We start from the raw sequence: 23,226 nt of genomic DNA on the forward strand, positions 1-23,226 counted from the left end.
GTGTCGGTCTTTGCTTTGGCAGCATAGGGCCCTCAGCTGCCTCAGGGCCCCAGAGGGATGCGGGCTGTGCAGTAGCATCATCAGAAACATCAATGAACAATGGAAAGAAAGGTCAGAGAGACACAGGCCGCAGCCGTAGCTGGATGCTGGGTCTCTGTCCCCCAAGCACAATCAGCCTGTCCTCTGGGGCCCGGGGTGCCTCCCACTCTCAGCAGGGCCTCTGCCTCCATCTCCTGTCCACACTGCCCCACCCCTGCAGGGACCTGGGTCAGAAGAATGCAATTCTTCTCTTTTTCATGCTTACAGCTGATTGCTGGTGGGAGTGCTGAGTGTTCTAGAAGAGCCCTCGGCCCTGGTTTGGGACCACAGCCTAGAGGTGACCTGGCAGGGCTCCATGCAGCCCTTTTCCGCTGTCAGCTTCCCTTTTCCTCTGCCTGCCTTTGAGTTTCCGAGGCAAGCGGGGTGGCTGACCCCTTTGCTAGAGTCCATCCGCTGTAGTCCATCCAGGCAGAGGGGACAGAACAGTGGAGAGTGCTGCCAGTCTGGGGCTGGAGGTCACCCCGTCCCCAGAAGGCGAAGAAAGCTCACTAAGACACCTGCTGGATTTGCTGTGTCTGCATCTGGAGGGGTCAGCTTATGCTGAGGCCAGTGTGTGTGTGTTTGGGGGGTGGGGGCACTGGATGGTCTTTTAAACTGAAAATGACAAAGGCGGTGAAGGCTGGAAAAGAGGTCACCAGGCGAAGTGATGGTGGCCTCGTCCCTGCTGGAGGTCCCACCACCCCGTTTCAGGTCAAGGGCAGCAGGAAGAGAAACCTCAGAGACCCACCTGGTGAGCAGGCTAGAGGCTGGTTTTCCAGGCTGAGAGGCCAGGGGTATGAGGTCGTGTGACATAAGAAGAAACATAGATGGATGGGTCTCCGCCTGTGGTTCCTCACACCCGGCCCCTAAAGCCCCTGTAATTTCCTGAGCGATAGGGCTGCCTGGATCTCCTTTTGTGCTAATATTTGGTTTTTGACCCCAGCTCCTGACAGAGAGCTCCTAAATCCCTTGGAGTTTCCTGTGTGACAGGAGTGTTTTTGTTCTAATGAGGCAAGTCTGAGTGGGCACCTGTGTCGGGGCTGGTCACCAGATAGACTGAGGCTTGATAAGAAACTTGGAATTTTCGGCCCATCCTCCGGGGAGGGTAGAGGGCTGGAGCCTGAGTTAATGATTGATCATGGTTACATGATGAAGCCACCATAAAAATCCTTGAACGCCAGGACTCTTAGAGCATCGGGGTTGGTGAACAGGGAGGCACTGGGAGGGTGGTGTCCCCAGAGAGGGCCTGGAAGTTCCCCACCCCTTCCCACACCGTCCATGTGCATCTCTCACATCTGGCTGTTCCTGAGTCTTATCCTTTGTAATAAACCGGTAATCTAGCAGGTAAACTATCTCTTGGGTTTTGTGAGCCCTTCTAGCAAATTATTGAACCCATGGAGGTGTCATGGGAACCCCTGATCTGTAGCCATGTTGGACAGACCTTTGTGGGTCACCTGGGGTTCCACTACCTGTGACTGGCATCTGAAGTGCGGGCAGTCTTGTGGGACTGAGCCCTTAACCTGCGGGGTCTGCGGTAACTCCTGTTTTGTCCAAACTGAGTGAAATCTGAGGAAACCCCTTGGTGTCCAGAGAGAACTGGAGACTTGCTTAATTGCTTGGTGTGGGGAATCCCACACATCTGGTGTGGGACGTGCTGGTGCCTACCCGCAAGGGGAACGGGGGTGGCACAGAGCTGTCCTTCCTTTTCCAGGCCCTGAGGTCATGGAGGACCCAGAAGAGGATCCGGGGGTCTGGGAGATGGCCCAGGCCAGGTGGCCCTGGGGAAGGGCCAGCTGGGAGCCAGTCAGGGGCAGGGAGGCCCCATGGCTGGAGGCACTGGAGCTGGGTCTCAGAGGACCCAGAATCCTGGGATTCAGAGTTGGGTTCTGGAAATGAGTCAGGCACACAGTAGGCACTCAATAAATGCCATTCAACGAATTCTTTTTTTGCCTTAAACTTGACTTTCTTCATACCCTAAATGTCAACTGTGCATAGCATGTTGTCTCATGACATTCTCGTCCCCAGGAAGGTGGGGTCTCTCTTTCCGCCGGGGGCTTAGAGAGGATTCTTGTCAATAGTGTGTGGTTCTCTTTCATTTCATCTGCAAGAGAAGAGGGGTCAGGAGGGCCCAGAGCCGACGACAGGAGGAGCGTGAGGGTGGCCAGCTGGGAGGGGCCCCACTGCCTTCTCTGGACCTGACCTGCGCCTCCCCCAAACCATTCCCGGGCCTCGCTCATACTCATGGGCATCCTCCACCTCTGTGCCCACAGCCATCCCGGGTCCTCCCAGGTGCTAATCCCAGGCCTACAGTGACCTGTTTCAAGAGGTAACAGGTGACCCCTGCGACAACCAGAAATGCAGTGAAGACTGGCGACAGCTTACACACAACGAGGCCCACAGGTCAGCACTAATGTGGCCTGTCCTGAGATCACTACTTCCACCGGTATTTCACGATTCTATATGGGAGAAGAGTGGGGTGGGGTGACTTCAGTGACCTAGGCCCACCCTACAGGACAGAGATGCTGGGGGGACTGTGGGGGGCTCAGGGTCCCAGGCTGAAAGAAATGAATCAAAGCATATTTCAAATGAATAACATAAACACACTGAAGGGTGAGAAAAAATAAAACCGACTATCTCAAGTAACTTTTGAATATAGTATTTCGAGCGTATGACCCGAGGCTAAACACAAAGAACTCTAAACACATATTGACCTCTAACGAGTAGGCTTTTTTGTGTGTTTTTTTCTGGTTTGTTTTTGCAGAAGTGTGGATGAACAACTCTGAAGCTACTTCTTGTAATTCCAGGATCGAGCAAATAAATAAAAATACTGACGAAATGGAAGCCACGTTCCTCACAGTTGGAGCATGTAGTTACAAATGCTGAGAGGGGAAAGGAGAGAATGGCCCCTGTAGCTCAGATTGGAATTGGAGATGCCCCTGTTAACTCGTGGATGTGTATATCTCGTCCATTTCCCAGCTCTATCCTCCAAAAAGGCCTAGAAGTAATGATGCACAGTGACTATAAGTACACCCAGTACCCAGATCTTGGTTTCTCCACACATTTCCCCCAGATCCTTTTTTTTAAGAACTACTAAGGGTAAACCAGAAATTTTTACAGCAGAGAAACCTGGTTGACCTCTTCTTTACCAAAGTCAGGTTGGTAGTAATGGCACCAGTGGGCAGCATCTCTCTCTTCACGCTATGCACCGAGGACAGAGCATCACCTACACAGTCCTCCTGCCTAAAGTATATAACCTGAATCTAAACAGGACGAAACATCAGACAAACCCAAATGGAGAGACACTCCGCAAAATCAATGGCCTGTAGTCTTCAAAAATGGCAATGTCACGAATTACAAAGAATTAGGAACTGTTCCAGGTTAAGGGTCTAAAAACGACATGATAACAATGCAAGGCACACATGGTTTTGAATCTTCTTTTGCTACAAAGGATACTACCGGAAAACTGACACCTCAACAAGGTCCGTAGATCATAGTGTTGTGCCAACGTTCCTTTCCCGAGTTTGAAGGCTGCCCTGGGGCTATGTAAGGGAATTCACCGTTGTCCCCAGAGGAAAAGGAGGCCACCACCTACCCCACGGGGTGCGCGAGCATGCACCTACAGAATTTAGCACAAAATATTCCGGAGACCTAGGGAAGGGTATCAGCGGGAAGTCGGTGACAGGAAAGGGTCTCAGTGGTGGCGGTGGGCTTTAAGAAACCACCACGCCACACTCTCAACCTCAGAAATACCAGCTCAGGCCCAGAAAGACCGAGGCTGAGTGTCTCCAGAGGGGCTTCTAGCAAGGTCCAAAGGCAGGACCAGCCCCGAGGCGGCTTCACCCTCCAGGCGGGCAGGGGAAGGACAAAATGCAGCCACATCAAACAGCCCCTCAGCCTCAGGCCACCACGCCTGTCACGTGTCACCTGGCGGCCGGCAGGGGGTCATCAGGCCAAGCCTTGGGCTCAAAAACACGGACTTAGAAACAGGGGACATTCTCAGGGGGGTGAGAAATTCAAGGGTGTGTGGAACGTTTCCCTCTTGCCACGTGTAACGCATCCCAGGTTCTGCAGGAGGAATCGCGTTGCCGCCGGGCCGCCTTACCCAGGGGTCATAGGAAATGACCCCCCAGGGCAGCTGCCCGGGCAGCACTGTCCGCAGCAGGAGGAAGCTGCAAACTCCACACAGCCTGGCTGGGCCTTTGCCCCAGGCCCTGGGCCTGAAGCGGGTCTGGGTTCCGAGGGTGCCCGGTGGCTGGGGTCTCAGGGGGCTTCTCCCGGGTGCGGAAGGCCTGGAGCGGCGCGGCCACGGGCTCGCCCCGGAAAGGCCGGCGGTCATATGGAAGCAGTGGCCTGTCTAGTCGCAGGCCATCGCCTCCTAACATGGGAAGACAAAATGGCGGCCGCGCCCCAGGCCTAAGCTACATACGGGTTCCGCGCCACGTTACAACTACAACTCCCGGAATGCTCTGCGTCTAAGGCGGGAGACCGATGTGCGCTCCACCGTCCCTCGCTGTGGCGCTAGGCCCTGTGCTCCGCCCCCCCAGCGGAAACCCCTCGGAATACGTTGTCTCCTCTGATCCACTACCCAGCCCTTCCTCGCATTGGCCGACGGGAGTCGTGGTTCTTCGTCAACGAAGTTGAACCTCCATCGCGCCTTAAGAAACTACACTTCCCGGTGTCATTTCGGCGCCTGCGCATAAGGCCACTGGGCATACTACGGTTCCCGGCGGGCCCTGCGATGCGCGCGGCGGCGTGCTGACGCGCTTAGTTGGTCGTGCTGACGTGCGGCGCTGCCCAGGCGGGGTGCGAGTGGCGCAGTCGGAGCCTGCTGCGGCCCCTGAGGAAGCGAAGAGGCGTCGGTGTCGGCTGAGGCGGGCGGACCGGCGAGGCGAGGCGGCGGCTCTAGGCCCCGAGGGACTTGGGAGCTCGAGCGGCAGCAGCAGTAGCGGCAGCACCTCTCCCCCTCGGAGGCGGCGGGCGGAGGCGGAGGCGGCGGCGGCGGGTGAGAGGGTGAGGGAGCGCGCGAGCCTGGTGGGGGAGGGGCGGCGGCCCCGGCTCGAGGCCAAAGCGCGCGGAGAACGGCCCAGGCCGCCGCGCGCACGCGCACTCGCCGCCGCTAGCTCGCGCTCGCCCTCGCTGGCCTGCCTCCCCTCCCCCTCCCCGCGTTCCTGTCGCGCGCGGGCTTTTACTCCCCTTCCCCTCCCCCATGGCAACGGCGCGCGCCGCCGACTGCGCTCGGGCTCGCGCGCGCTCTCGGCGAGGCGGGGGGAGCGCGCGGCTCGGCTTCTCGCCTCCCCCACGCGTGCGGCCGAGGAGGCCCTCGGCCCTCGGCAGCTGCCCTTTCCGACATTTTCTCGGCGGGGAGGGGCGGCGGCAGGGCCTGCTCCCGGGTCCGTGCCCCGCGCCTCTCCAGCGTCCGGCTTCCTTTCCCTTTTGGGGCCCGAGGCCCGGCCCGGAGCCTCCCAGACGCCGAGGCGTCGCGCAGCCCCCTCCCCCATCCCGCGAGGCCGAAAATAGGCCTTGGCGGCCCGGCCGTGCGGAGAAGGCCCTGAACTAAATGGCCCGGAGAGAGAGAGAGTTCGGACTCGTTACTGTTCGCCACGGAGCGTTAGGGAGAGAAGGCCCCAAACCCTCCCCAAAACACGTTTACGTAGTCGGCCCAGGTATGTAAGGGCAGACCGAGTGCGCCTTTTTTTGCGCTTTTTCATCATCTTCCCAAAAGTTGTATTCAAACGAGGGAGGAGGCTGTTGGAGCCCTTCCCTGGGAAGAAAACGCTGGACTCTGTTTCAGCCGTTGTTTGGCACACAACTCTGAGCCTTGGTTTCCACTCTCGCTTATCTAAGGTGGTTTCTGGACCAAAAATTCTGCGTTTTGTCTTCTTCCGTGTGTGGGCTTAGATCGTTCCTGAGCTCGCATTAGCTTTCTGGGTTTCCTGGTGTCCACTCAGCGCCTACAGTGCCCAGTGCTGAGCTCGCTGTGCTTCCCTCTGTCCGTTTTCCCGCACCCCTCCCCCCACTTTTAACGTGTTTCTTTTCTTCAGTAGCCTGATAGTAAATTTCAAGACTTTCTTCTGTCTTCCTGAGTTTACCATCTTGATAATTCTCCAACAGAAAAAAAATTCTCTTTTATCGTCCTTTGCAGCTTGCTTTTAATTTTTGCCTTTAGCTTGGGTAACTTTTGCATACTCAGTCTCTGGACCCCAGTTTAAGAATCCCTGTCTTGCAAAGTTAACCTGGTTTTGGTGATTAGTGTGTGTGTTGTCGATGTACCCCCTTGGTCCGTCCTTCCTCTTCCTTTTAGTGTGTGTTGAGCACTGGCTTGGATGCTACTTTTTTTTTTTTTTTTACTTTTGGCTCATTCCTTAAAAGTTCTCCGATTCTTTGCGACTTAATACCCTTTGCTTAGCAGCTCCTGGTTTTCCCTCCCTAGGGAGTGGGAGGATTTTCGTGTGAGGTGGTATGGAAGTGTGGGTGAATGGTTAAAATGTAGAATTGTGGATCAGGAGCATTCTGCAAAGGAAGCTGAAATTAGGTGGGGGTAGAGAGGCAAGGAAGGACCTAGGTTTAGAACCGGGAGGATTGGTATTTGAGAAAAGGAAAGTGAGGGTTAGAAAATAGAGAAACTGATTTCTTGTGCTGTAAAGAAGTTTTGCATTTCTTTATGCATTTCTACTTGGCCTTTCCTAGATTTAGCCTCATCTGTCACTCCTCTACTGGGGCATGGTTATCTTTGTTTTCGGTTTTCGGGGGTGGGGTGGGGGGAGGTCTAGAGTTGAACTATCTCCCTTCCATTCAACATTTCTGTACGTATGTACACACACGCGTATATGTAGGCTTTAGTATGTTTTTTCATGTATTTGTATGATGTTTATTGTAGAATATTTTTAAATGTAGCCTTCCCTTTTAGCCAATTCTCTATTCCCTCTACCTTCACTAATTTCTCCATTTTGTTCCTTGAGTCTTTTCCTGGGGCAGTTTTTCCTCACACATTTACTATGAAACTGTCTTGCACAGGGTGAGTTGTAGAAAAATAGAAATAGGAGAAAGGAATAGAGTATGCGTAGCCAAGAAATCTGACCTGAAAAACTGGGGCTTGAGGGCTCTTCATAGTCCTTCTGGGGTTGGGACAGGTTGAGAGGATAGAACCTGATGGGAGGCGTTGAGATAATGTGAGAGGGATAAGGCAGGGCTGGAAAAGAAAACTAGGAAATGTGAGATACAGGGGACTGGTAGGGAAAGCTGACAGCTTGTTAATGAAAGTGAGATAGAAAAAGAGGGGTTTTAATAAGTTTAAGAATAAAGTTTAGGGCAAGGAATTTAGAAAAGGTAGGGGAACAGTTGCAACATAGGAGACTAGTTTAATGTGTTTGGAGGATGGAGCTGAAAATAGATAATATCTAACAGGAGCTAGTGAGACTTGGGTGAGCTGCAAATCATGTGGGAAATCTTATTGGGAAGGAAATTGACGGTATATGGTGTCAGTCAGGGTAGTTGGTAGGAGATAGAAATATTTGGAGCTGAGGAAGTGGCCGTTTCCCTGAGAGGGGAAGTATAAGAGCATTACGTATCCAAGGTTCATGTGTGTTTCTGATGTGCATGCTGGCCTTTGGTCTGGGTGTGAGGCTGCACAGGACACTGTAGGTTTTATCTTACGAACCAGTCGGTCCATCTGTTTGGATATTTAGGGGCTGTTTAGTCAGTTTGTATTCGTAACACGGTAGTCTGAAATCCTTAGGTTAGTTCTTCTAAGAGTCCTTAGAGTTGGACTGCAGGCCCTCAGGTGCCACAGATCTGTTTGGTGTTTGTCGTGTACCCTGTTTGGAGACCTCAGTCAGTTGCTAGAGATTAGGAATTAGAGTAGTTGGTGAAGACCCTGCTTGTGCATATTGGGGCCAAAGGAGAATAAAGGGACTGTGTGGAGAAATTAGAGAGAAATAGAATCATTGTTTGGGGTGGAAAAAGAAGAAAATCTAGGTGCAAGCAGGAACGGCTCTTGTACATTGAGGGGAAAAAGTGGGAAGAGCTGAGCTGTGATTTGGTAGAAAGCAGTGTGGGAAGGATGAGGAAGGGGTTTTGTTAAGAGACCAGAAGGATTATGCAGCTAAAGGATGTTAGGATGGAGGTCCATGTTGAAATAGGATGGAGTTGAGCAGGGATTTGGGTGGTGGTAAGTGGTTAGTTTGGGGCCAGGGGCCTGACCCGTGTCTCCCCGCTCCCCTTCAGGAGCGGTGGTGCCCCTCCGGGCACGGGGCCATGTACAACGGGATCGGGCTGCCGACGCCCCGGGGCAGCGGCACCAACGGCTACGTCCAGCGCAACCTGTCCCTGGTGCGGGGCCGCCGGGGTGAGCGGCCTGACTACAAGGGAGAGGAGGAACTGCGGCGCCTGGAGGCTGCCCTGGTGAAGCGGCCTAATCCTGACATCCTGGACCACGAGCGCAAGCGGCGCGTGGAGCTGCGATGCCTCGAGCTGGAGGAGATGATGGAAGAGCAGGGGTGAGGGGAGGGCTGGGGGAGAGCCAAGCACTGAGTGAGTGCAGAATTGGGGGAGTTATTATGTGGGATGTAAGGAGCTTAGGGCTGGTTGAAAGAGGCCTGGAGAAGAGTTGTAGGAGGGGAGGAGGTAAAGGAGCTAGCAAATTGAAAGGAGTTAAAGGACAGTTCAAAGTGGGAGATGTGGAAACTGTGTGAGGGAGTTTGAATTATTTAGATGGAGGCGCTTAGGGAAAGAGAGGGGCCATTGAGAAACAAAAATGTGCTTTAAGGGAGAGGTAGGAAAGCAGAGACCAGATAAGAGAAGAGATAGGTAAGCTGACAGGTGTTGTCATTGGTAGAGAAGAGGAAGACAAATGAATTTAAGGCTTGAGGCCTTGGAAAGTAGCAAAGGCAGGAAAACAGGAACTAGAATAATATCTGGATAAGAAGGGATCATGGGTTGGTTAGGGAAGTGAAATTTTGGAGCAGGAGGGCATTCAGGCAGAAAACCTTTTAGAGCAGTGGTTTTCAAACTTCAGCAGTGGCGCCCCTTTTATACAATGCATCTGATTTTGAAACCCCAGGAAATGAAAGACCTGTTCTTGTTGAAGTTGGGGAGGAGCACCTAGAACTCTGCCTGCTTAACTTTTCTCTCTTGGCCCCTGGAGTGTAGCATGTTTAAAATCCACTGTTCTAGAGGGTGTAGTAAGTGGAGGGAAGGAAGACAACAGGAAAAGATCGGGAGGATTTAAGAGAAGGGCCCTTTGGGTGACAGTGAGTGAAAAGTTCTATGTGTGCATGGAAAGGGAAGGGACTGCTGGGAATGAGGGACCTGTAAACCTGGACTGGGCAAAGTGTCTAGTCAAGCTCTAACCTGGAAGGGATTTATTCTTCAGGTACGAGGAACAGCAAATTCAGGAAAAAGTGGCGACCTTTCGACTCATGTTGCTGGAGAAGGATGTGAACCCTGGGGGCAAGGAGGAGACCCCAGGGCAGAGGCCAGCGTGAGTGTTTTGCTGTCCCTTGAGTTCCTCTGGACTCTGTACTGCTGCTTCTGCTGTCGTTTTTACCTTGGACTTTCTCCCTCCTCTTTTCTTCCTTTTCCCATGCCCGTTTGGTTCCTGCCTACAATTGTGTCAATGTGACTGCCATTTGCTCTCTATCTCCTTCAGACCGTTGCCCTTTTTCCCTCTAGGGTAACTGAGACTCACCAGTTGGCAGAATTGAATGAGAAGAAGAATGAACGACTCCGTGCTGCCTTTGGCATCAGTGATTCCTATGTGGATGGCAGCTCTTTTGATCCTCAGCGTCGTGCTCGAGAAGCTAAACAACCAGCTCCCGAGCCTCCCAAACCTTACAGGTACACAAGACCAAGAAACTAGTCGCAGCTTCTCTACTAATTCTAAACATTCAGCTCTATCTTTTTGGTGGACTCTCTCTTTCCAAATTCTTTAGATTTTGTTCTCTCAAGGTGAAATGTCTAAGGAAACTTGTCTTAGCACTTCCGTTTTCTTTTCATCTTTACCCAGCCTTGTCCGGGAGTCCAGCAGTTCTCGCTCACCAACCCCAAAGCAAAAAAAGAAGAAAAAGAAGAAAGACAGAGGACGGTAAGATAGTTGGAAAGTTAGTCTAGTAGCTAGAGGACCAGCCCTGTCATACTGTCTCTCTGGAAATAAAATTCATGCTTCTAGGAAGCAGGAGAGAGTTGTCAGGGAAGAGGGAGTTACCATTCTGGTTTCAGCCAGGAGAATAAATGTGTGCTTCTTCAGTGGGGAAGGTTTAATTTTGTAGCTCTGCCAGTTAAGAACTGGCCAGCAGCATTGTGGATTTCTGGGATTTTCCTTTTAATTTTGAGGTTTGTGATTTAAGGAGGAGGTACCTGTGCTTCTGGGAGAGTAAATAAGTCCTGGGCTTAGGTCTGGGACATCAGTGTTGTTGGAGTTGTTTGGTGCTTTAGAAGCCTTTTTTGGGGGTGGATTGTAAGTGGGAGGGCCAGGGAAGTAGCCAAGCAGAATGACCTTGTTTCTGAACCCATTTTTAGCAGGTCAGAGAGCAGCTCTCCTCGACGAGAAAGGAAGAAGAGCTCTAAGAAGAAGAAGCACAGGTATGAGGTGGGAGTACTTGGAGTGATTGGGGAGGCTTGATGAATCCAGGCATAGGTATTGGTTTATGTTTTATGTTTTTTCCCCAACAGGTCAGAGTCTGAATCCAAGAAACGGAAGCATAGGTAAGAGCTCTTTAGGGCGTAGGGGACATAGTTGGACATGGAGTGGTGAACCATTGCTTGATGGCCTTGCTTGCTCTCTGAGAGAGGAGGAGGGGATTCTTTTTCTTGGAGCAAAGCTCACTTCCTTGATGTTGTGTTGTCAGTTATCAATTCTTTTCACTTTTTAAAAAAAATTATAATTATTTTTAATAGTCTTGCTTTATTTCCCAGGTCTCCCACTCCAAAGAGCAAGCGTAAATCTAAGGACAAGAAGCGGAAGCGGTGAGTGAACTTGTGTGAATTGGAGCGAAATTTGCTGAGCCAAGTAGATGAATGGCACTTAGGGGAATAGGGTAGAATCAGCAATGTCCCTGTAAATGGTTGAAGCATGGATGAGGGTAATCCAGTACAGGTGTGACAGCACCCTGAGCTGTGGTGGTGGTCTTCCTTCAGGTCTCGAAGTACAACACCAGCACCCAAGAGTCGCCGGGCCCACCGTTCAACTTCTGCTGACTCTGCTTCCTCTTCTGATACTTCCCGTAGTCGGTAAGGGGGGGTCCAGGAGGAAGGGAGGGAGAGGGACTTGTGGGTTAATCAATTTAATATTTATTGAGCGCCCACGGTGTGCTAGGCGCTGCACAGACCATTCGGAAGACACGGTCCCTGCCCTCTAGGAGCTGACAGGCTAAAGCAACAGGATGGACAGACATATACATTTCCCCTTCTCTTTTTTTGTTTTGTTTTTGTTTATTTTGTTATTTTTTGTTTTGTTCTGATGTATATGGACTGCCAGAATAGGGGGGGTGGTGGTTTGTTCGTGGTGTCTGGGGGAGGAAGGAATCCTTACCCTGGCTTCCTTAATCGGGGAAGGCTTCCTGAAGGAGGTGGGCTCAGAGGTGAGTTGTGAATGAAGTGGGTAGGGAGTGGGCTGGGTGGAGGGTTTGGGGAGGATTGGGGGAGGTGAATAAAGGGGTAAAGGGAGAACATTTTTTGGGATTGTTGAGAAGAGAAGGACCAGAGTGAACTGGGCTTGATTTTCAATATGAGTGATTTGAGTCTTGTAAATAAGAGAAGGCTTTTTGGAAGAGGGTTGTAGTCAGGAAAGGTGGATGGGAGCTGGGGAGGGGGTTTTCTGTTCTCCCCTGAGCTGATTTCCTTCCTCTTCCCCGTCCTCAATTACCTCCCTTAGGTCTCGAAGTGCTGCAGTTAAAACCCATACAACTACCTTGACTGGGCGAAGTCCTTCTCCTGCCTCAGGGCATCGAGGGGAGGGAGATGTACCTTCCAGGGAACCAGGTACCACCAACACAGGGCAGCCTAGCAGCCCAGAGCCCTCTACAAAGCATCCTAGCAGCCCTTATGAAGACAAAGATAAAGACATCAAGGAGGTATGTTCCTGAGTTAATGGATGTTCATTGGGTGATAAAGCTGTAGGTTTGAGGATAGGTGTTTGAAGCGAAGGAGAGAAGTAAGAGCTTATTAAAGAGAAGTGTATTCAGTTGTTTTTTTCTGCGTTCGTTTTTCAGGTATTTATCAAAGTTCTCTTCCCTATCTACAAATACTTTAGAATTGTGGCTTTCAAACTTCACTGGATATTAATAGGTTTTACATCATTATCCTGTTTGTACACATACATAAAACTTGAACAGGTGTTTCTTCAAACTATAAATAGCCTTACTATTTATTGATTCCTCTCCTTTCTTTCATTAAATGCTGGTTGTGGCTCACTAAAATTTTTCAGCCTATTGGGTTGCTGCCTGCAGTCTGGAAACACTACGTTGAAATGGTCTTTTCCATACCTCTTCTTTTATAGTGGCTATTCTAAATCAAGTCCTAATCATGTTTTCTTGTTTCAGTTATTACGGTATATTTTAATTACTCTTGCTAAATTCCTGGCGCTCCTGTCCATTTGCCATGTCATCCAGAGTTAACTTTTCAAAATATAAGTTGGATCACTTCAGAAATTTAATTTACTTCCTGTTGCTCTTGACTCATCTAAGGCTTATGTAACTTGGTCTTCTTTTCTGTCTTTTTCCTATACTCCATTTTAGTCTTTCTTATTTATATAAATCTTGTCCTCAAACCTTTATCTTTGTTGTTTTACTATATTATAGTTATTTTTCATGGGTGAAGTCAGATGCTACCCACTTTGGGAAATTGCTTTATCTTTCCATTTAAAAACACCTTTATGTTGTCACAGCGTTTTGTAATGGTTATGTGTTGTAAAATGTGGTCCACTAGTTGTTTGCATTCTGTTTTTTTCTCTGGATTATGAGACTCTTGAGGTCACAGACTGTCCATATCTTCATGTTTTCCCCACTATTTTTTGTTACATGATTTCTTGTTATTGAATGAATGTGAACGCCTGTGGTAAGGAAAAGGACCAGTTGGTATAATGGGGTGTGTGGAGGAAAAGTTTGATTGGAAAAGGTGTTGGGATCTTTGGGCGATAGGAAGTTTTGGTGCTTACATATCCCTACTCTCTTTTCCACTCTTAGAAATCTGCAGTTCAACCTAGTCCCTCTCCGGAAAGGAGCAGCACAGGCCCAGAACCACCTGCTCCCACTCTGCTCCTTGCTGAGCAGCATGGCGGCTCCCCACAACCCCTTGCAACAACCCCCTTAAGTCAGGAGCCAGTGAACCCCCCATCTGAGGCTTCCCCAACCCAGGGCCGTTCACCACCTAAGTCTCCTGAGAAACCTCCTCAGTCGTCTTCAGAGAGCTGCCCAGCATCCCCTCAACCTACCAAAGTTTCTCGGCATGCTAGCTCTTCCCCTGAAAGTCCTAAACCCGCACCAGCTCCTGGGTCCCGTCGGGAGATTTCTTCTTCTCCCGCATCCAAGAGTCGCTCGCATGGCCGAGCAAAGCGGGATAAATCACATTCTCATACTCCTTCTCATGGGGTGGGGAGGTCCTGTAGCCCTGCCACCACCAAGCGGGGGCGTTCTCGGTCTCGAACCCCTACTAAGAGAGGTCATTCTCGGTCCCGGTCCCCTCAGTGGTGTAGGTCCCGGTCTGCACAGAGGTGGGGGCGATCTAGAAGTCCCCAGCGACGTGGCCGCTCCAGGTCTCCTCAGCGACCGGGCTGGTCCAGGAGTAGAAATAACCAGAGAAGAGGCAGATCTAGATCAGCAAGGCGAGGCAGGTCACACTCTAGATCCTCAGCTACTAGGGGCAGATCTCGTTCTAGAACGCCAGCTCGGCGGGGCAGGTCTCGTTCCAGAACACCTGCCAGGCGGAGATCACGATCCAGAACACCCACCAGGCGTAGGTCTCGATCTAGAACACCAGCCCGGAGGGGCAGATCGCGGTCTAGAACGCCTGCTAGGCGCAGATCTAGGACCCGCTCGCCAGTGCGACGGAGGTCTCGTAGTAGGTCGCCAGCCAGGAGAAGCGGTAGGTCACGTTCTCGAACCCCAGCTAGACGAAGTGGCAGGTCACGCTCTAGAACCCCAGCTAGGCGAAGTGGTCGATCGCGCTCTAGAACCCCAGGTAGGCGAAGTGGTAGATCGCGCTCTAGAACGCCCGCCAGGAGAGGGAGATCTCGGTCTAGGACACCAGCAAGACGAGGAAGATCCCGTAGTAGAAGTCTAGTTAGACGGGGACGATCTCACTCCAGAACACCACAGAGAAGAGGCAGGTCTGGCTCATCATCAGAGCGGAAGAACAAATCCAGAACATCACAGAGAAGGAGCAGGTCCAACTCAAGCCCAGAAATGAAAAAATCTCATGTTTCTTCAAGGCGGAGCAGGTCTCTCTCTTCACCACGGTCCAAAACAAAATCTCGCTTGTCTTTGAGGCGAAGCCTTTCAGGGTCTTCTCCATGCCCTAAACAGAAGTCTCAGACTCCACCAAGGCGCAGTCGCTCTGGATCATCCCAACCTAAAGCTAAATCTAGAACACCACCAAGGCGAAGTCACTCTCGTTCTTCTTTACCTCCTAATCAGAAATCAAAAACACCATCACAACAAAATCGTTCCAGTTTATCTCCTCAACCTCAAGTGAAATCTGGAACACCACCAAGGCAAGGGTCTGTAACAAGTCCCCAGGCAAATGAGCAGTCTGCAACACCACCAAGACGGAGCCGTTCGGAATCATCACCTGATCCTGAGGTAAAATCTAGGACACCTTCCAGACACAGCTGCTCAGGGTCTTCTCCTCCTAGAGTGAAATCTAGTACACCTCTAAGACGGAGCCGATCTGGGTCATCATCTCCACAACCCACAGTGAAGGCGATAACATCACCAACACAAAGCCATTCTGGTTCCTCTTCTCCAAGTCCTAGTAGAGTGATATCTAAAACACCTCCAAGGCAAAGCAGATCAGAGTCTCCCTGCTCCAAGGTGGACTCTAGATCATTGCAAAGACACAGCCATTCTAGGTCCTCCTCACCAGATACCAAAGTGAAACCTGGAACACCGCCAAGACAAAGTCACTCAGGGTCTACTTCGCCATGCCCCAACATCAAGCCCCAAACTCCACCAGGGCACATTCTTTCTGGATCAAAGTCACCGTGTTCCCAAGAGAAGTCTAAAGACTCACCAGCGCAAAGTTGTTCTGGGTCCTTCTCCCTCTGCCCGGGAGTAAAGTCTAGTGCACCACCAGGAGAGGGCTATTTCGGCTCCTCATTTCTGCAACAGAAAGGACAATCTCAGACTTCACCAGACCCCAGATCTGATACTTCAAGTCCAGAAATGAGACAGAATCACTCTGCATCTCCATCTCTGCAGAGCAAATCTCAAACATCTCCTAAGGGTGGCCAGTCCGGGTCCTCATCTCCAGTCGCTGAGCTGGCACCCAGATCTCCAGCAAGACAAGATAGAAGTGAATTGTTGTCAAGTCCTAGGCTGAAATCTGCCATGTCTCCTGAGCAGAGCAGGTCCCAGTCTGACTCTTCCCCATATCCTGCAATGGACTCTAAATCTTTTCTGGGGCAGAGTAGATTGGAGCCTTTTCCTGAATCAAAAGAGAAAACGGGCTTACTCCTTCAGGAGGATGTTACTGCACCATCTCCTAGACCAAGAGACAAATTGAGTCCTCCAGCGCAGGATAGGCCTGAGTCCTCACTAGTCCTCAAAGACACTCCCAGAACCCCATCAAGGGAAAGAGGTGGTGTTGGGTCATCTCTAGATACAAAAGACCAGAGTAGTGCATTACCTCACCCGAACCAAGGTGAGGAATTAATGGAGGTGGTAGATAAATCTGAAGAATCTTCAAACCAGCTTTTGCCCCGTTTGTCTCCAAAACATAAAGAAATAGCTGGAAATAATTTTGAATCATCTCCTGAGATAGAAGAAAGGCCTGTTATGTCTTTGACTCTTGACCAAAGCCAGTCACAGGTTTCTTTGGAAGCAGAAGTCCCTGTAGTGGCCTCAACTTGGAGTGGGCCGCATTTCTCTCCAGAACATAAAGAACTATCTAACTCCCCTCCCAGGGAGAATAGCTTTGGATCGCCTTTAGAATTTAGAAATTCAGGTCCTGTTACAGAAATGAATACTGGATTTTCTCCTGAGGTTAAAGAAGATTTGAATGGACCTTTTTCTAATCAGTTGGAGACAGATCCATCTTTAGACATGAAAGAACAATCGACGAGATCTTCCAGGCACAGCAGTTCTGATTTATCCCCAGATGCAGTAGAAAAAGCAGGAATGTCTTCAAATCAGAGTGTCTCTTCACCAGTACTTGAGGCTATACCTCGAACACCCTCGAGGGAAAGAAGTAGTTCTACATCTTCTCCTGAACTGAAAGATGGTTTACCCAGAACTCCCTCAAGGAGAAGCAGGTCTGGGTCTTCCCCAGGACTTAGAGATGGATCTGGGACTCCCTCAAGGCACAGCTTATCTGGGTCCTCTCCTGGAATGAAAGATATACCTAGAACACCATCCAGGGGGAGAAGCGAATGTGATTCTTCTCCAGAACCAAAAGCTTTGCCTCAGACTCCTAGGCCAGGGAGTCGTTCTCCATCATCCTTGGAGCTCAACAACAAGTGTCTTACTCCTCAGAGAGAAAGAAGTGGGTCAGAATCATCAGTTGAACAGAAGGCTGTGGCTAGGACTCCTCTTGGGCAGAGAAGTCGGTCTGGATCTTCTCAAGAACTTGATGGGAAACCCAGTGCATCCCCTCAGGAAAGAAGCGAATCTGACTCTTCTCCAGATTCTAAAGCGAAGACACGAATGCCACTTAGACAGAGGAGTTGCTCTGGATCATCTCCAGAGGTCGACAGCAAATCCCGACCTTCTCCTCGTCGTAGTAGATCTGGCTCATCCCCTGAAGTTAAAGATAAGCCCAGAGCTGCACCCAGGGCACAGAGTGGTTCTGATTCTTCTCCTGAACCCAAGGCTCCAGCTCCTCGGGCCCTTCCCAGACGAAGCAGATCAGGTTCATCAAGCAAGGGCAGAGGCCCTTCTCCTGAAGGAAGCAGCAGTTCTGAGTCCTCTCCAGAACACCCCCCCAAATCTAGAACTGCTAGAAGAAGCTCTAGGTCATCACCAGAGGCGAAGATCAAGTCTCGCACTCCACCTCGCCGTCGCAGTTCTCGGTCATCTCCTGAGTTGACTAGAAAGGCCAGACTCTCCCGTAGAAGCCGCTCTGCGTCATCCTCACCAGAGACCCGTTCTAGAACTCCCCCAAGACGCCGAAGAAGTCCCTCGGTGTCTTCCCCAGAGCCAGCTGAAAAGTCAAGATCCTCACGTCGACGGCGTTCAGCTTCATCTCCACGCACTAAGACAACTTCAAGGAGAGGTCGTTCTCCTTCACCAAAGCCTCGTGGGCTCCAGAGGTCTCGGTCCCGCTCAAGGAGGGAGAAAACAAGAACAACCCGACGTCGAGATAGGTCCGGATCTTCTCAGTCAACGTCTAGGAGAAGACAGCGGAGCCGGTCAAGGTCTCGGGTTACTCGTCGCAGGAGAGGAGGCTCTGGTTACCATTCCAGGTCTCCTGCCCGGCAAGAGAGTTCGAGAACCTCTTCTCGACGCCGAAGAGGCCGTTCTCGGACACCCCCAACCAGTCGGAAGCGTTCCCGCTCACGTACATCACCAGCCCCATGGAAACGCTCCAGGTCTCGGGCTTCTCCAGCCACTCACCGGCGATCCAGGTCCAGGACACCCCTGGTTAGTCGACGTAGGTCAAGGTCTAGAACTTCACCAGTCAGTAGGAGACGATCAAGGTCTAGGACATCAGTGACACGACGAAGATCTCGATCAAGAGCATCACCAGTGAGTCGAAGGCGATCCAGGTCCAGAACACCACTGGTAACCCGCCGTCGGTCAAGATCCAGAACACCAACTCGCCGGCGTTCCCGTTCTAGAACTCCACCGGTGACTCGCAGAAGGTCCAGATCTAGGACTCCACCAGTAACCAGGAGGCGATCTCGAAGCAGAACCTCACCTATAACTCGCAGAAGATCGAGATCTAGAACATCCCCAGTTACCCGTAGGAGGTCTCGATCTCGCACGTCTCCCGTAACACGAAGGAGGTCCCGCTCTCGAACCTCTCCAGTGACACGCCGCCGATCTAGGTCTCGAACACCTCCAGCTATTCGGCGCCGTTCTAGGTCTCGAACCCCACTGTTGCCACGCAAACGTTCTCGAAGTCGCTCACCACTTGCTATCCGCCGCCGTTCTAGGTCCCGTACTCCGCGAACAACACGGGGCAAACGGTCCTTAACAAGATCTCCTCCAGCCATCCGCAGGCGTTCTGCATCAGGAAGTAGTTCTGACCGCTCACGTTCTGCTACTCCTCCAACAACAAGGAATCATTCTGGTTCTCGCACACCTCCAGTAGCACTCAATAGCTCCAGAATGAGCTGCTTCAGTCGTCCTAGCATGTCACCAACTCCTCTCGACCGCTGTAGATCACCTGGAATGCTTGAACCCCTTGGCAGCTCTAGAACACCTATGTCTGTCCTGCAGCAAGCTGGTGGCTCCATGATGGATGGTCCAGGTCCCCGAATTCCTGATCACCCGAGAACATCTGTACCAGAAAATCATGCTCAGTCTAGAATCGCACTTGCCCTGACAGCTATCAGTCTCGGCACCGCTCGGCCTCCTCCATCTATGTCTGCTGCTGGCCTTGCTGCAAGAATGTCCCAGGTTCCAGCTCCAGTGCCTCTCATGAGTCTCAGAACAGCGCCAGCTGCTAGCCTTGCCAGCAGGATTCCTGCAGCCTCTGCAGCGGCCATGAACCTGGCTGGTGCCAGGACACCTGCCATGCCAACAGCAGTGAACCTGGCTGACTCGAGAGCACCAGCTGCAGCAGCAGCCATGAACTTGGCTAGTCCCAGAACAGCAGTGGCACCTTCAGCTGTGAACCTTGCTGACCCTCGCACCCCCACGGCCCCAGCTGTGAACCTGGCAGGAGCCAGAACCCCAGCTGCTTTGGCAGCTTTGAGTCTTACGGGCTCTGGCACACCCCCAACTCCTGGAAACTATCCCTCCAGTTCCAGAACACCCCAGGCTCCAGCCCCTGCAAACCTGGTGGGTCCTAGATCTGCACATGCCACAGCTCCTGTGAATATTGCCAGCTCGAGAACCCCTCCAGCTTTGGCCCCTGCAAGCCTCACCAGTGCTAGAATGGCTCCAGCCTTGTCTGGTGCAAACCTCACCAGCCCCAGGGTGCCCCTTTCTGCCTACGAGCGTGTTAGTGGCAGAACCTCACCACCGCTTCTTGACAGAGCCAGGTCCAGAACCCCACCAGGTGGCCCAGGCTCTAGAACCCCACCATCTGCCCCAAGCCAATCTAGAATGACTTCTGAGCGGGCTCCCTCTCCTGCCTCTAGAATGGTCCAGGCTTCCTCGCAGTCTGTTCTTCCTCCAGCTCAGGATCGACCTAGGTCCCCTGTGCCATCTACTTTTTCTGACCAATCCCGATCTGTGCTTGCCCAGACCACCCCTGTAGCAGGGTCTCAGTCCCTTTCCTCTGGGGTAGTGGCAAAGACCACATCTTCTGCTGGTGACCACAACAGCATACTCTCTGGCCCTGTCCCTGGGGTGTCCCACCCTGAGGATGGGGAACCACCTGCCTCTACGGGGGCCCAGCAGCCTTCTGCATTGGCCGCCCTGCAGCCGGCAAAGGAGCGGCGGAGTTCCTCCTCCTCCTCGTCCTCCAGCTCCTCCTCTTCATCATCATCGTCGTCGTCATCCTCTTCCTCCTCCTCTGGCTCAAGTTCTAGCGACTCGGAGGGCTCTAGCCTTCCCACTCAACCTGAGGTAGCACTGAAGAGGTGAGAGGGCTTGATTTTTAGAACTCTTCTACGGGGAAGGTTTGGGGATGGGTGGGGAGTGGGGAGGGAGAAGCCCTATCCAAAGGTTCTTGGCTCTTTGAAGAGGTATGGGGACCTTGACCGTTAAGCTGGGGGTAGAAGAGAATGCTGGGGTGGGGGCAAAGGGGGGAGGAATGGGACAGATAAAAGTCTCCAAAGGTTAATTCTCTAGAGGATAATGATAAGTTTTCCGTCTCTACAGAGGACAGAACTAGAGGAAATGGACTTAATTTTACAGCAGGAGGGATGGCAGTTAGACCTCAAGAGGAACTCCCTGGGCTGGAAGGATCTTCAGAGGTCATCCCATCCCTCTCCCTGCCTCCAGGCAGGACGGCCCCTCCCCCAGCCAACCTGCACACACAGGGGCCTCCCCAAGCTGTGGCTCTCCGAGGAAGGAGACCACCCAGCACCTGAGCCCAGGGGCCTTATTCCTCCATCAGGGACATTCTTGAGGTTTAGCCTTGATCCCTTGTGCTGCGGGCCCCAGCCTGTTGCTTGTGTTAGCAGAGGTTGGGTCAGCTCGGGCCCACTGCTCTCCAGAGAATGCACTCACTGGCTCTCGGCTTGGAGAGCTCCCAGGGCCTTTCTCAGACACCCCTACCCCACTGCCGTTCCTCCAGGCCAAGGAAGGTAGGGTTGGGGCTGGGGCACCTTGTCTCCTCGTGACACTCCTCTTCTCCCACAGGGTCCCCAGCCCTGCTCCAGCCCCAAAGGAGGCTGTTCGAGAGGGACGTCCTCAGGAGCCTACCCCAGCCAAACGGAAGAGACGCTCTAGCAGCTCCAGTTCCAGCTCCTCCTCTTCCTCCTCGTCCTCCTCGTCCTCGTCCTCCTCTTCCTCTTCCTCCTCTTCCTCTTCTTCCTCCTCCTCCTCCTCTTCCTCTTCTACTTCCTCATCCCCCTCCCCTGCTAAGCCTGGCCCTCAGGCCTTGCCCAAACCTGCAAGCCCCAAGAAGCCACCCCCTGGCGAGCAGAGGTGAGTGCTGCCTTGCTTGAGATGGAAGGGGTGGGGTGTGACCCTGGGGTGTGAGATCCCTGCTGGGGTGTTTCACATGGACTGTGGTGTCTGGTTGTATGGGAGCAGTTGGGTGCTCCTCTCCCCACCTACTCTGGTGCCCTGTTCTGGTAAAGGGCTGCACCATCCATTTGGGTGCTCAAGCCAGAACTAGGGAGTCCTAGGTTCTTTCCTCTCCCTGCCCTGACATGCAGCCTGGTCCCAGGGAGTCTAGCTTTTAAGTTTCCCCGTTGCTACTGCCAGGGCTCTGGTCTGGCCACCGTCATCTTCTCCCGACTCTGTCCACAGCCTCTTCCCTGTCTCCCTGCCTCCACGCCATTCTCTTCCACACGTAGCCAGAGGGATCTTTCTAAAACGTACATCTGGTTACTTCCCTCCACTCCACAAATCCTTCTGGGACGCCCTGTGGCCTGCAGGATAAAGCCCCACCTCTGCGGGAATGGCGTGTGAGGCTCTTCACCAACTGGCCTTGCCTGCCCTGTGTTCTCCTCTCCTGCCCGCCCCCACACATGCCCTGTGCTCCAGCCACACCCAGCGCCTTGCAGTCTAAGGAGAACCCCATGCCTTTGGACATGCTGTTCCTTCTGCCTGGAATTCCCTTGTCCGCCTGGTGAACTCCTCGTTCTGCAAGACTCCGCTCAAACAGCACCTTCGAGAAGACTACCCTGCCCCTTCCCTTCCTTGCCCCATGTCCCCTTCCCCTGGGTCCCGAGACCCATGTACATCAGTCCCTGCGGGGCTGCTTCCCACACATGGGGCCAAGTGAGCCTCCCTTGGCCTTCCTTCACCACCAGACTGAGTCCCTCCAAGGGCAGGGACTGTCTTTATCTTTGCGTCCCCCGCTGCACCCCGTGCCCTGCCCACTGGGGCACTCGGTGGATGCTGTGCGGGCGGATGGGTGAGTGAGCAGACAAAGGTGGGTCTGAGGCTGGCCCCGTGTGGTATGAGGTTTGGTGGTCAGGACCTGGGCGGGTGGTCCTGAGTGCTGGCTGGTGGGTTTGGAAGGGTGTGGCGCTATGGGGGCCTACTCTGCTCCCCAGGTCCCGCAGCCCCCGGAAGCCAATAGACTCCCTCCGGGACTCCCGGTCCCTCAGCTACTCGCCTGCAGAGCGCCGCCGCACCTCGCCCCAGCCCTCACCACGGGACCAGCAGAGGTAGGGCAGTGGGTGTTGCTTTCCTCTTGCCAATAGCCAGTCCAGTTAGCTCACCACTGATTTATTAGGAAAACTTTTCAGGCTCAAAGGTGCCAGAGGTTGGTGGTGTTCTGTGTCATCTAATGTATGTCCCGTGTTGCAGCAGCAGTGAGCGGGGTTCCCGGAGAGGCCAGCGTGGGGATAGCCGCTCCCCAGGCCACAAGCGCAGGAGGGAGACACCTAGCCCCCGCCCCGTGCGGCACCGCTCCTCCAGGTGAGTGTCGTCCTCACTCCATGCCTGGGTCTCCTGAGAGCTCCAGGGCTGGCTGGGCCTGTGCATTGATTGCCATCTTCTCTGTTGCAGGTCTCCGTGAATCTTTTTTGGGGAATTCCACCATACCCCCAGTTCTGGAGCCACAGGGAGTGCTCCTTTTTTCCCCAACAGGCGTAGGAGGGGGTCCTTGTGTGCCCCCCCCACCCCAACCCTGGCAGCATCTTTGGGGGAAGACTCCCTCCCCCCTCGTTTTTTTCTTTGTTCCTGTGAAATGTTAATCTCTGTGAGTTTTTCCTGGTTCACATGTTTTGGGGGGTTTGGGGTGGGTGGGTATGAGAATGGGAGTTTTGGGAGGGGAGGATACTTCAGGATGCCCCCGTCTTGAGTCAGAAAGGGCCTGGGAGACGTTGTCCCCCTTTTATCCCCGAATTCCTGGGGGGGATGATGGTTTGGGACTTGGGTGAGGTGTTTTGGAAGGAAGGGGCAGGAGTTGAAATTAGTTGGCCCCTACTGCCCCCCAGTGAGGTTGTGGCCCCCTCCCCCCAACTTTTCTTCACGTTTCTTAAAGGCATTTTGGTTTTTTAAAATCTGTACAGCAAGAGCAACTTTTTCTGTCAAATAAAAATGAGAAATGCAGGAATTGAGTCTGGAGACTGTTCATTAGGGGTTGGGGGAGGAGCTGCTCTTCTATGCTGGCTGCATCCCCCAAGGAGTGCACTGTGCAGGCCTTGGAGGACCTGTGTGGGGTGGCTCTGGGTTGTGGGTCCCCCACAGAACCTGCTCTCAAACC

The 23,226-nt window shown here is 52.7% G+C and overlaps 1 protein-coding gene across 1 annotated transcript; it reads left to right on the top strand.

The window, feature by feature from the left end:
• Positions 1-4,471: 4,471 nt before the first annotated feature.
• SRRM2 (serine/arginine repetitive matrix 2) lies at positions 4,472-23,076 on the top strand. The gene is made up of 18 exons (XM_070231294.1): positions 4,472-4,489; positions 4,780-5,088; positions 8,302-8,573; positions 9,449-9,556; positions 9,748-9,912; positions 10,082-10,159; positions 10,594-10,656; positions 10,747-10,779; positions 10,990-11,040; positions 11,212-11,304; positions 11,390-11,654; positions 11,948-12,146; positions 13,257-19,978; positions 20,703-20,990; positions 21,555-21,945; positions 22,070-22,183; positions 22,329-22,436; positions 22,527-23,076. The coding sequence occupies exons 1-11, from the start codon at positions 4,472-4,474 to the stop codon at positions 11,430-11,432; spliced, it is 1,233 nt and encodes a 410-aa protein (XP_070087395.1). The 3' UTR covers positions 11,433-11,654; positions 11,948-12,146; positions 13,257-19,978; positions 20,703-20,990; positions 21,555-21,945; positions 22,070-22,183; positions 22,329-22,436; positions 22,527-23,076.
• The last annotated feature ends 150 nt before the right edge of the window (positions 23,077-23,226 follow it).

Source organism: Equus caballus, chromosome 13 (genome assembly GCF_041296265.1).
Source record: "Equus caballus isolate H_3958 breed thoroughbred chromosome 13, TB-T2T, whole genome shotgun sequence".
NCBI classification, from domain to species: domain Eukaryota; kingdom Metazoa; phylum Chordata; class Mammalia; order Perissodactyla; family Equidae; genus Equus; species Equus caballus.

Coding starts and splice junctions, on each gene's coding strand:
- SRRM2 (XM_070231294.1), top strand. Junction 9,557..9,747: donor ACCCCAGGGCAGAGGCCAGC/GTGAGTGTTTTG, acceptor TTTTCCCTCTAG/GGTAACTGAGACTCACCAGT. Junction 10,160..10,593: donor AAGAAGAAAGACAGAGGACG/GTAAGATAGTTG, acceptor ACCCATTTTTAG/CAGGTCAGAGAGCAGCTCTC.